General features: G+C 48.8%; 1 protein-coding gene and 1 long non-coding RNA gene across 3 annotated transcripts in view; one reads left to right on the top strand and one right to left on the bottom strand.

The window, feature by feature from the left end:
- LOC134476977 (uncharacterized) overlaps positions 1–3954 on the bottom strand; it is a 76293-nt gene extending 72339 nt beyond the window's left edge. Inside the window, exon 1 of the long non-coding RNA XR_010048840.1 lies at positions 3019–3954. This is a non-coding gene — a long non-coding RNA (uncharacterized LOC134476977). The remainder of the gene's footprint in view (positions 1–3018) is intronic.
- The window catches only part of Fam78b (family with sequence similarity 78 member B), a 95654-nt gene continuing 86012 nt past the window's right edge, over positions 2776–12417 (top strand). For both annotated transcript variants that reach the window (XM_003468674.4, XM_013151221.2), the window contains exon 1: positions 2776–3087. In XM_003468674.4, coding sequence (XP_003468722.1) covers positions 2825–3087 — 263 coding nt within the window. In that variant the 5' untranslated portion in view covers positions 2776–2824. The remainder of the gene's footprint in view (positions 3088–12417) is intronic.

Genomic DNA, 12417 nt, shown 5'->3' with positions numbered 1-12417 from the left:
ACTTAACATTTTACCCAGGAACTCAACCTGTTTCTATTTCTATCTCCTTCTGCCCACATATATTTGATCACCGAAGCTGGAAAACTCAGAACCAGCTCAGACCTTCCTCCGACATCTAATTAGTTACCAAGTAAATCAAATTTACCTCTTAAATGACTCTCAAATGTAGCCAAGCCTCCAGTCCCACAGCATTACCCTAGTCCAAGGACAAATCATCCGTGCAAGATCCTAAAATCCTACCTTTTCTGTTCACTGCACTGACACAGAGTGCTGTTACTCTGAATACAAATCTTGAGTTCATTGGCTTTCACTGAAGATCAAGCTCTGGGCCTACCAAAAACTAGCTGTTGCAGAGTGATTCCGATACCCATATGTATGACCCATATAATGCTTTCTGAAATGCTTTGACTTATACCTCAAAGCATTTTGCATTTGCCAAACTCTCATTCTACCTTGCCCTTTCACCCTTCTCTTCTTGGCAGTCCTCTAACTCAAATGTCACTACTGCAGTGGAGCCGCAGGCAAATCTCTGCTTCTCCCTTGTCTAGCCTTCCAGGCACTGGATACACATGCTACAGTCGACTGTAACAACTTGTTAGCAGATTTATCTTCTCCAGCGATCCACGAGCTCTTTCTCAGCTTTGAACCCCTAGAACCTAGTACAATGGTTGGCTCCTGCCAGGTAGGCAGTGTTCACTGAATGAAAGGACCAGTGATTGAGGTCTGTGGCTACATGATAAAATGAGAAGCATGCATCAAAAGGGAAACTTGCTTTCTTGTTAACTATAAAGTGAACCAAAGTGTCAGAAAAGTTAAAACAAGGATGAAAAGTCCTTTTAGATCTCAACCAATTTTTAAATTACTCATCACATCTGTCCCAGCTAAAGACTAAGTCTAGCAGCCTCCTGCACTCTGTTAAGAGTATTTCACACTGAGGTCTCAGGTCCACAAAATGTTCAATAACCATGAAAGAAACACAAAGAAGCTATTGGCCTTAAAAATGTAAGAAGCTGCCCAATTAGAGCATCGCTTAAATGTGCATCCTGTTTGGCACATCAGACAGCAATAACAGACACATAACAGTGGTCATACCGTACACAATGAATATCCAGTATTTTGGTGGCAGTTTTATGGGGCAATTGCAGCCAAGGTGCTCTTTGTTTGATCATTCCTGAGTTCATTCATTCACAGACAACTGTTGACTAGTCCCTATGTGCCATTGCTTTGCAGCATTATGGAGAAACAAAGCGAAAATTGGATCCCTAAGAGTTCAGGCTTTCTGAGAGGTAAATGGATTGCCACAAATGGTATTCTGAACTCTTATTACTGAACACTTCCTTTTTAACCCTACCTGGTTCCAAAAAACGTTCCCAAGTTCTTGTGTCTAGCAGGTTTTGGTTAACCTTAAGAAGGCTGCTAAGCATTCAAACCCAGTAGATGATCCCAGGAGGTACAATCTTTCAAATGCAGACATTTGAAATGCAGTGCTTTTAAACTTTTTTAATTTAAAAAAAATAATAGTTTTATCAGTACATGTTTTGTTGAAAGAGTGCGTTTCTAAGGAGCAAAGGATTTGGATAAGGACATGCCGTGAGCAAAAGCTGAGGTCGTGCCTCAAACAAAACTCTGGCATTTAGGAGGCTGTCGTGTTGAGAAACTACGGTTTTGGAGATACTCTAGTCACAGGGTTAGATATGAAAGCTCCCAGAGCGCAGCCAGTGAGGGAAGAGGTAAATCCACGGCTCCGTGCTGCTGCGTGGCCCGCACTCCAGCCTTCCCCACGGCCGGGCACCAAGGGAGCTCAAGTCCAACTCTAGACCGAGGAGCAGCATTCTGAGCAACTACTCGGGCGCCCGACATCCCCTTCTAGACTGTACATTCCCATCACTCTGCAGAGCTCCGCGCCTCTCCTCCCCACCCGCCCCAATCCCAGGGTCCTGGCGCGCACCCCACTTACACTCCCAGCCCAGGGCACCACCTCCCGAGGCCCCGCCTCGCCCCCACGTGTCGGCGGCACCCTGCAGCTAACGGCCCTTTAAACACCCCCACCCTTACACACCGCCCCCCCCACCCGGACGGCAGCCGGAAAGGGACAAAACTCATGGCGTTCAGCCGGTGTCTTGCGCGGCGCGCGTCCCGGGGAGCCCCAGCCCCCGGAGCCCTCTGCCCCGGGCCAACGCCCCTCAGCGCCCCCCAGCGCCCTGCAGGCCGGGGTAGCCCGGCCAAGGATCGTCCGCGAGGTCCGGCTGAGGGGCGGGGCCGGCGGGAGCTCGTTCTCCGCCGCCGCCCGCTCGCCCGCCGTTGGGTGCGCCGCTCGCGGGGGGCAGCCGCGGTGCAGAGGTTCATGCAGCGGCGGCGGGCGGCGGCGGAGGCAGACAGAGCGGGCGCCGCCGCCGCCGCCGCCGCCCTCCCCCGGCTCCATGCCGCCGCCGCCTCCTCCTCTCCGGCGAGGGGCGGGGGGCTCCGGCCCGGGGTGGGCACCCGTGCTCGCATTGCCGCTCCCCTCCCTGCCCTCCGCCCGAGCTCTGGAGCCAGCGAGGGTGCCCGCCGCCTGCTAGGAGCGCACGCTCGGCTCGCCCTGCTGGAGCGCGGGGGCGGGCGGGGGCGTGCGGCGGGGCGGCCGGGACCCCGCGCGGCGTGGGCGGCGGGAGGAGGGGGCTTCCCCCGAGGATGCCCGGCGGCGGCTGCTCGCGGCTCCAAGGCGCGAGCTGAGCCCCGGGAGCGAGCGGCGCGCGTCGCCATGCCGGCGTGACGGGCGCCCCCGGCTGCCCGCGCGGGTCCCCGCGCTGCCCCACGCCGCGCCGCGCCGGCGCCGGGCTGCAGGATGGGCTGTATCCAAAGCATCACCTGCAAGGCGCGGATCCGGCGCGAGAACATCGTGGTGTACGATGTGTGCGCCACCATCGACCAGTGCCCCACGCGCATCGAGGAGACCTCGCCCATCGTCCTGCGCTACAAGACCCCCTACTTCAAAGCCTCGGCCCGCGTGGTCATGCCCCCCATCCCCCGCCACGAGACCTGGGTCGTGGGCTGGATCCAGGCGTGCAACCAGATGGAGTTCTTCAACACCTACAGCGACCTGGGCATGTAAGCGACCTGGGAGCGGGGTCCTGGCCCCGTCTCCTCTCTCCACCCGACCCCCTCCCCAGCTCCTTCTCGCCGCGGTCCCCATTCTCTTCTCTTTCTAAACCTTCCTTCCGCCTCCCCACCTACCTCCCTCCTCCCTGCGCTTTTGTTTCAGGGACAGGGCGGGTGTAGGGAGGCTCCTTGCGAAGGCATTTTTCTCGTGGTTTGCTTCTGACTCCTCAGAAACGTGAGGAGAGCCTTGCGGGGCGGGAAGAACGCGACAAGGAGGGTTGGAGAGGCAGGGGTAGGGGTGACTGGCGGATGCCCTGGGAGTTTTCGGGGCTCTATGTGTTTGGGGGGCTCCCCGGAAGAGTTTGGGGGAAAGCGTAGAGAGAGGAGTGTCGTCTAGCGCGGGGGGCGCATGGGCCGTGCCGCGCGCCTTTTGGAGAAACCCGGGCCAGCTTGGAAGAGAAGGTCCGAGGCTTCGGAGGAGTTGATGGTTCTGACCTTGTCCCCCAAGCCAGGGAGCCGGGAGGCATCTTCCTGTGGACCAGGTATCCCAACTGGGCTGTCTGGCTGGCTCCGTGCCCTGAGGCCGCGCACTGGGGTGGTGGGGAGCTGGAAGACACCGGGCGCGTCCCGGCCAAGCGAGGCGGATGGCCTTGTGTGCGCAGCCGTCCAGCGCAGCGCGGGGTGATTCTTACTCCGGGAAAAGGATGAGTCCCATTTATCTGTGCAGGGTCTTTACTTTTCAAAACTTTTCCTAATTGCTGCGCGGGAAGGAATTCTCTGGCGCCCACCGCAAATTCTTGTCAAGCTGGGAGCTCTCCAACTTCTTTCAGCAGCGCCGCTCGGTGCGCTCGGATTTTGGCTGCTGCGGAGACCCAAGATCACCGTGGCTCCTCGGCCACCAGAGGCCGACAGCCTGCCCTGGTTGTGCAGGCTTATAGGCGGTTGTGTCTAAGACTTTTATTTTAAAACTAAATTTCCATAACTCTGTGGCCACCTTTTAGAACTAGACTGAGCAGTGAGTAACTACAATGGTTAAAAGGTTTGGGGCCTACATTCTACCCGCTGTTACAATGTAGGTCTAGAACACCATAATTAGCCAGCAGTCTGTAGGGAAACCTTTTTCTGGAGAGCCACCCTCATTTAATCTCTTAATGTAAAACTAGATCACCCAAGGTTTACCTGTTTAATACAGATAGGAGGTGGTGGAGTTCTCATTTTAAAAGGTCAAATCATCTTTTCAGCAGCAATTTGCAGGCTTTTTATTGCACTCTGGGAGCATGGAAGTTAACACCAGTCATAGGTGCTAAAAGGAATTTTGACAGCTCGTTTTGTTTCCTTTTTCCACCTAGAATTTGCACTTTTCTCTTGGAGCATAAAAACTGCAGGAGAAAGCCCATTCCTAGTGAAAAAACATGAATCCCCTGTTTGCAGTATCTCTGCACACTGTGTGCTTGTCTTTTTGGAAGACAGTTAAATGTGAGAAATGGAGTGGGGCGTATTATTTTGAGTGAATCATGTCGTTTTAAAAGATTGCCGGGAATTTAGCTCAGCGACATAAGTGCATGCTTGATAAGCGTGAGGTTGTGAGTTCGATCCTGGGTACCCACCCTCCAAAAAAAAAATCCTCCAAAGGATGATTATAGCTCAACACATGTTCTTAAACTGTTTTTAGTTTTCAAAACTTGTTTTTTCTGGCCAAATCAGAGAAAGTCACAGACCAAGGGATCCTCACCACCACCAAGGTGGGAGTGAGTAACTAAACTGGGGGACCTCTTTCACTGATAGCCCGAAGCTCCTGGGAAGGGAGGCCAAGCCAGAGTTGTAGCTCAGCGGCACAGCATTTGCCTGGCAAGTGCAAGGCCCTAGGTTTGGTTCTAGGTATCAAAAAAAGTTGACAGCCAAAAACAAAAACATAAGCAGGACTGAACAGAAGCAGCCTCACTTTTCTCAAAGATGCGCGGGGGCTCTCTGTGGTTTCAAATCTTTTATAAGCCAGTAAGTCAAAAGCCAATGTATAGATAAGGAGTTCTTTCTGAAGGACATTGCGTGTCTAGTCTGTTTCAGAGAAGTGAAGTCAAGATACAAACACAAGTGGTGATAGAACTTCCTTGAGTCTAGAGACAGTCGTGTCCACATTGGAATCAATTTTTGTGGGCATGAATCAACTTATTCCCTGACTCTTTCCCTCTGAGTTCTTGTATTGGGATTTGGAAAGCGATTTTTCATCATTTACTTTGTTGTTGTTTTTGTTTTTTAACTGCTACTTTTGACATTTTAAGATTCCTGATTTTTCATGTGGTTGGTGCAAGCGGAACAAAAATAGTCTCAAAGAAATCATAAACTGTATTGGTATAGATCTGTATCCAGAGTCTACCTGTCTCTTTGGGGTTGCAATAATTGCTCTGTGTTTAATGTCAGTTCAGAGCCCAGGTTTTATTGAACCAATTTCCACAAAATGTTTATGAACAGCATCTACTTTTTAATGTGGACTCATGTTGCATGAAAGTTGCTGCGATCTGTTGATTATTATGTCCACTTTACCTTGAGTTTGGACAAACACTGCAGGCTGAATATTTACTCTTTTGCTGTGATATGAAGCATGAGGTGGTAAAGGAGTTTGGTTCAGAAAGGCACTTTTCCAGTATTTTCAAAAGGGCTGGGCCACAGGAGATTGATAGTTTAAAATGACTGGAAACCTCAACTCACAGGGTTAAAAGAAAATACTTTCGTGGTATAAGTGTTAAATATTTCCAAGAAGGGTTAGGCTTCTCTTTTGAGCATTGGAAGTAATTGATGGCCGTGGCAACTCAGTTTGAACTTGAACTCAAGTAGCCTGGCACTTCCTCAACTGACTTTATAGAAGCCACACTGGTGAATCCTTCTGGGACCTGGGGAATCCTAATGCAGCCTTGAACCAAGTGTTACAAGTCTTCGCCCTTTGAGAAGAAAAGGTCACTAGCTTTTTCTCAATCATCTCACCAACAAACACATATCTGCCGAGTGCCTCTGATGTATAGGCCACAAAGAAAGCAACGGAATAGGAATAACAGCCTCACTGATCCCTCCCATGCAGGGAAAAAACCAATGGACCCTGGCAGTTTATGGGAAATGCCTGAGGGACGAGGGGAACCAGATGGGCTTTTCTAGAGGTGAAAAGATTATAGCTGGACTCTGAGGAGCAGAGAACATCCATCCAGTGAGGCAAGGAGGGGGACTAATTCTAAAGGAAAAAGACAGCAAGTGATTGGAAACAGGACACATTTTAAGACAGCATAACTTGGCTGCAGTGGCGTGCTCAAGGGGAACAATTAGTGAGGTCTGAAAGATAGGTTGAGGGCCCAGGGCCATAGTCTAGGAAAGAGAATGTTAATTTCAGGTCATGACCAGACAGGGTGTATCTAGGGGTTCACTGTGCCTTCTTCCTGCCATTTCAGTGTACAAGGGCTTTCTGACAGAGACAGAAAACTTTTATGATAGAAAGCTTTGAATGTTGGAGTAAGCGCCCAAGAAGTAAGTTTCTTTCCTAGGTGAGGTTTGAGCGGGGAATGGGGCTCTTGTGCCAGAGATGAATGAACTGCAGCTGATGTTGGGGAAAGCTAGCAGTAGCTAAAGGTCCTTCTATGTGCCTTATGTGAACTCTCCTCCGGGAGCCCAGGGCTGATGATATGCAAGCCATCTCACTTGCCAATTGGGAGAAATTTTAGGTAACAGCTCACTCCTCTGCTTCAGGAGGCAGTGTGTACCTATCTCTACTACTCCAGAGCCAGGGTTATTGGGAGTTTGGTTCTGTCCACCCACCTCTGCGGCCTGTTCACTTTAATCCATGCTGGTTTCTATCCACGTGGAAATTGCTCTGGCAGCCGTTTGTGATCTCCCTGTTGCTGAATCCAGCAGACACTTGAAAGACACTAACCTTTTCAGGAACAGTCCATGTGGTTTACAGCTTCCTCATGTCTTCAATCATCCCCATCTTTTAGTTTCCATTCTATTTTCCCAGCTATTCTGTATCTGTCTTACTACAGCTCACCAGAATATTTCCCTTCTCATTTTGTGCTCTCTCTGGGTGGTGTCATATACGATAGTAGTTAGAGGACACTTGTAGCAGGGGATAGGCCGCAAACTCTAGTCCAGGTATGTGTGTCTGTGCAGTTTCCATTTGGCTGTTAGAAGGACATCCCAAACTGAAGTCACCCACACCTCAATTCTTGATCTCTACTGTAGCTACCATTTAGAATCTCGACCTTCACCATTCTTTCCAAGTAGAAAACACTTCCACTCCCTAAACTACTCAAGGTGAAACAGCTGAGTGACACCCTAGATTCTTCCCCACATGTCCAATCCATCAGCAAACCCTACAGATCCCATCTGTGGGACGTGTCTGTAACCCAGCCACCAGCTCCCATCATCACTATTACATCCTGGGACGTGGCTCCATCTAACACCCACTCCTGCGTGGACTTTCTAACTGAACTCATCACCTTTTTGCCCTCCCTCTGCTTGTTACCCATGTAGCAGACAGAGTGATATTCAAAACACAGATGCTATCACTGTCTTGCTTAAGCTTTTTAGTGGTTTTCTATCACAGTGGAGATAAAATTCTAAAATCTCTTCCCATTCAGATTTTTTTTAAGACAGGATGGTCTCACTAAGTCACTAAGTTTCTGAATTCTCCCAGGCTGGGCTGCCGCAGCCTCCCAGAGTACAAGGATATAAGCACGTGTCTCCATGCCAGCTTGAATTCTTTCTTAAGCCATATCATTCTTCTCCAGTTCTTCAAAGCAACCAACTTTATCCTGCTCAGAACTTTTCCACTTGCTGCTCTCTGTCAGAAATGTTCTTCCTTCCCTGTTCTACACCTCACTCATGTCTGAGTTACCCCTCGTAGAGGCCACCTCGATTTGAGTTTTAATTAAGGTCCTCATGTTCTTCTCTTGCATAGCTCCCTGTTCTTTTGCTTGTTACAGTTCCTGAGGATATAATTGTATAAAATATATGGATGCTGCTAGACTGTGAGTGCTGCAGAAGCAGATACTGAGTCCATTTCCTTCTGTACTAACCATGCCTGGACTAGAGCAGATGTCCAATAAATATAACGGGATAAATGAGCCATTTTTATGACTTGAAAAAGTCCATGTGCTCTTCAATAAATCATTTTTTCAAAGTAGCTTTTCATATTAACCCTAAACCTAACCCACAAAGCTCTTGACATTCCAATAGTTGCTTAGCACTAACACATACAGTTTAACACCAGTGTGGTTTTGTGTCCCTTTTATCCTGAATTTCTCTATCAGGTTGTCTGCTTCTTGGTGTGCACTTCCATCTCCTTGCTGGGCTCTGTGTTCCAGGACTGATACACAGCAGATACTAAAGCTTCAGGTTTATGTCCCCTACCTGCCATAAAGTAGTATTCAGTGTTCGCTCAAGGAAACATGATGTCCAAGCCTTGAAACCCCATTCCATATGCATCATAAACTCTGCAAATCCCAGACTTTGCCTGGCAGAGTCATTTCCTCCTGAGGTAGTCTTACCTTCTTGTTACCAGATTCATGCTGCTGCTGCTCCTAGAGCTGCCTCCTTGGAGCATTTTGCTCTTTAGGACCAGATCCACCCAGCTGTGCAGGGGACCTGGTGAGCCTCCAGACCACTTGACCAATACCCACACCCCCATTTCCACTATATGCTTGTCAGGAGGCTCATGAGTTGGAAAAATCCAGTACTACTCTGTCTAGAAATACTGGGGACCTAGTGTAGCGCATCAAGTGGGAAAGCAGGATCCAATTCCCTGGTGCATGTCCTAAGTGTCCTTGAAGGATAGATGCTGACTAACCCTTTTGAATCTAATCTCTTCCATCTGCAAAACAGGAGCAGCAGAGGATTAACTGGTTTTATCAGGGAAGCATTAAACTCACTGGAGATAAAGCACAACTCCAGAGCTGCAGGGGGCTAGAAGGATGGGAAGGAGACAAATGATTAGGGAAGAAGTAGAAGCAAAGAAACAGAATAAACAAGGTGTGGCACAGCTGCCAGTCTGCAGATGCCCTGGTGTGCTGAATGGATTGAGGAAAGCAGGGACGGTAGGTGAGCTAAAAAGAAGCCTTAGACTGCAAGGTACTGGTGACCTTCTGCAGGGTTGTAATGGCAAACACCATGTTGTAGGCTAGGTTTACAAAGGCATCAGGTTCCAGGTTATGAACGAAGACTGGCTATTGATTGAGGCAATGCAAAATCTGGTATGGCAAGGTTCCAAATATCCCACGCCCCTTTCCCTTTTTACTGTGTGTTCTCCGATCTTATGCGACCCTCCCAACCATCCTGGGAGCCCTGTACTATTCTCACACCCTCTTACTGAGGCTTAGCAGGTCAGAGGACTTGCCTGAGGCCAGATGTCTAGTAAGTGGCTCACTGGGACTGTAAGCCCTGCCTTCTGACCCTGTGTCCTGCTTTGCTCTGCACAGCTGCAGCTTGACCTATCATGGGAGAGGACAGCCCTCTGTTCGTGCCAGCAGCAGAAACCCTGATTAAATATCCCTTGTCTGAAATAATCAGATGAAGGAGTTATTTGCTTCGGTTTTGCTATTATTGTTGTTGTTGAAATATTTGTATAGGGAGGGGAGCGACCCAAGTCTAAGCTTGGAATTCATTTATGTTTTGAGCTTTGTATATTCATAATTTTAAATAAAAATTTAAACAGCATCTTTAATGTGCCTGCAGATCAACTGCAGTAAGGCAAGTCCAGAAGTTCCACTTCAGTTATCATGTTGGCGGAGCTTGAAAACTTTGGGGTGTTGGAGCACCTCAGGTTTGAGTTTTCATAGTCACTTAACCTACAGTCACCACTGCTGTAACCATATTTCTAGGCTCTTTAACTCGAAGCTTCTTGTGGAGAAGCTCTCAGTTGTCCAGAGGCCCTACGTAGGTGACTCTGTAGTTTCCTTCTCACCATCATCTCCCCTTCTCCACTTTGGTCCACTAAGGAGAAAACCTGTCACATTTACTGGGCACAGGAACTTTTCTTGTATTAGTATTACACAGGAAATAGATGTAGTTTAGAAGTGAGTTATTAGGAACTTTTTTGAGATGAGCAATGACAGGAAATTAGCAAAATATTCTGGCAAATACTCACCTAAAAGCAGAGCCCAGGTGTTGATCCCAAGGGTCCCTGCAGCAGAGATGTCACAGTGTGGGATGGTCCCCCACATGGATAGTCATGCTTTTCATTCTCACTTGTCCAGATCAGTGTGGTGTTTAGGATAGTTCTAGAGTTGATGCCATGGATTTCTGTAGAAGGATGTGACTGTGCATGTGATGGAAAAGTTATCCTTATCAGGGAAAGCCCAGGGAACCTGGGAGGTGCTGCTTGGGAAGGAGAACACATGAACATACATTAAAGTTGTGCTTCTCCCTTCCTGCTGGGTGCCCTACAAATATGGCCTCATGGAGATCTGCCCATGAGGCTCAGCAGGCTCAGTGCCTGGCACTGGAGCCAGGAGTCTGTTTCCAATGGACAGCTGCACCCCTCAGGAAGGAAGCTCTGTGAACCTGCTCAAAAAATAAGGATAATGAACTGAGCAGTACTATTTTTCTCTAATTTGCGTATTTTCTTACTGCTTAGAACTGAAATTATGAATATGAACCTCTGAAAATTTCCCTGAGAGTGCATGAGTGATTAGCAGTAAGAGCTGAAGCTTTATGGGAAAGTGGGAGCAAAGGCCACTAGGAATGAACCCCATTTGTGCGAAGAGCCCCTTTCCTGAAAGGCAGCAGTGGGCCCCAGTACATGGTCATCCATTTGGGTGAATAAGTGGATAAGAAGAGCTAGGATTTCTGTCTGGAAGTGGAAGACACCCCTGACTCTACCATCAGCTCTTTGGACTTATTTCTGGCTCCCCAGAATTCTTGTGTACTCCTTTTATCCAGATCCCCAGAGCACCACGTTTGCTGTATGGACCCTCCTCCCTCCTTAGGTTCTGGGGTGTGCCAGTTCACTCTGTAGTTGAAGATCTAGCTGCTGGCTCTTGCGTCAGAAGACCTGGGTTGTTCCTGTGTCAGCTCTGTGACCTTTGGCAGGTCCCATAACAACTCAAAGTCTAGTTTGCCTCTACATAAAAGGCAGTAACAAGATCTGTTCTGTTTCCCACAGGATTAATCGTAATGTGCCATTATTTTTATTAACACACAGCTTGTTACTAAAGGGTGACTCTAATTCAGCTCTAAGGGACAGGGAGGTGATAGCTCTCACAGGCACTGGAGAGGTTCGGTGGCATGCAGTTTCTCCCTATCCCACCCCCTAAAAGCCTCACTGGGAGCTGAGAAGGAACAAAAGGATTGCTTTGCATCTGTGGAACCAGGACTGTTCTCCCCTCATAGGGGAAAGTGAGGGAGAGAGCCCATCATCCCCAGAACTCACCCTCACGTCTACCGTAGACCACATGCTGGACCCTTGGCTGCTCGTGATCCCTGATGCCTGCAATTTAGCCACATCCTCCTTAGGTCACAGTAGCAGTCAGAACTTGGAAGGAGCTACACTGTGCCCAAGGCAAAGACTTAGGCAGGGCCATACTCGAGCTTACAAGCCATAGTGTTCATGCTTAGGCAAGTTGGATAGGTTTTTCCTTTTTGGGACAGATAAGAGCAACACCTGAAGTCATGATGTACAAAACTCTCTTTAATGTATTTTATTCTTTCCTGTCCCTTTCACAATTCTGTCTCTTTGTAAGAGGATCTTGGGTAATTAGCCACACGATTTTTATGAAACACATTTAGGGCAACCATTGTTCTCCATTTTAGATAAGCAGGCTGAGGCCCAAAGAGATTAAATGATGTTCTCAAGGTCATCTTGGCAAATACTGGTAGAATCAGGCCTGGTGCCTGGGCTTCCCACCTCCAGCTTCAGTACCCTCCTATGCCAACCACATGATGAACCAAGGAAGGACGGGTGTTGGGAGTCCAGAGATATGCTCATAAGCTCTCTTGGTCAGTCAGAAGTAGGCACCTTTAGGGACATCATGTATAAGTTTTGAAGACAACAGAGAAAGACAGGACTATCTAACTGTGTTTAAGCCAAAAGGCAGTTTTCAGGCTGTCAAATTAAGGCAAAACAAACAAGATCATGTGCCATAGATGGCCTGTCCATGGGGCCGCTAGGTCAGTCCCATCCCAGAAGCCTCTGCTAGCCGTACTCCTGGGACCTGATCTTTCCCAGCTGGCTCATGGGCTCATGTCAGGCTGAGGCCTCGGAATCTGTCAGAGGTCTGGCTAACGGAAAGCAGTAAATCGACATCCTCAGTCAGCAGTCTCCATGGCATACTGAAGGGACAGACAAGCTAGCACTGCCAAAAT

The sequence above is a fragment of the Cavia porcellus genome, unplaced genomic scaffold, assembly GCF_034190915.1.
Source record: "Cavia porcellus strain 051 isolate PalLab524CR breed Dunkin Hartley unplaced genomic scaffold, mCavPor4.1 scaffold_7, whole genome shotgun sequence".
In the NCBI taxonomy this organism is placed as follows: domain Eukaryota; kingdom Metazoa; phylum Chordata; class Mammalia; order Rodentia; family Caviidae; genus Cavia; species Cavia porcellus.
This window is presented reverse-complemented; position numbering and strand designations above follow the sequence as displayed.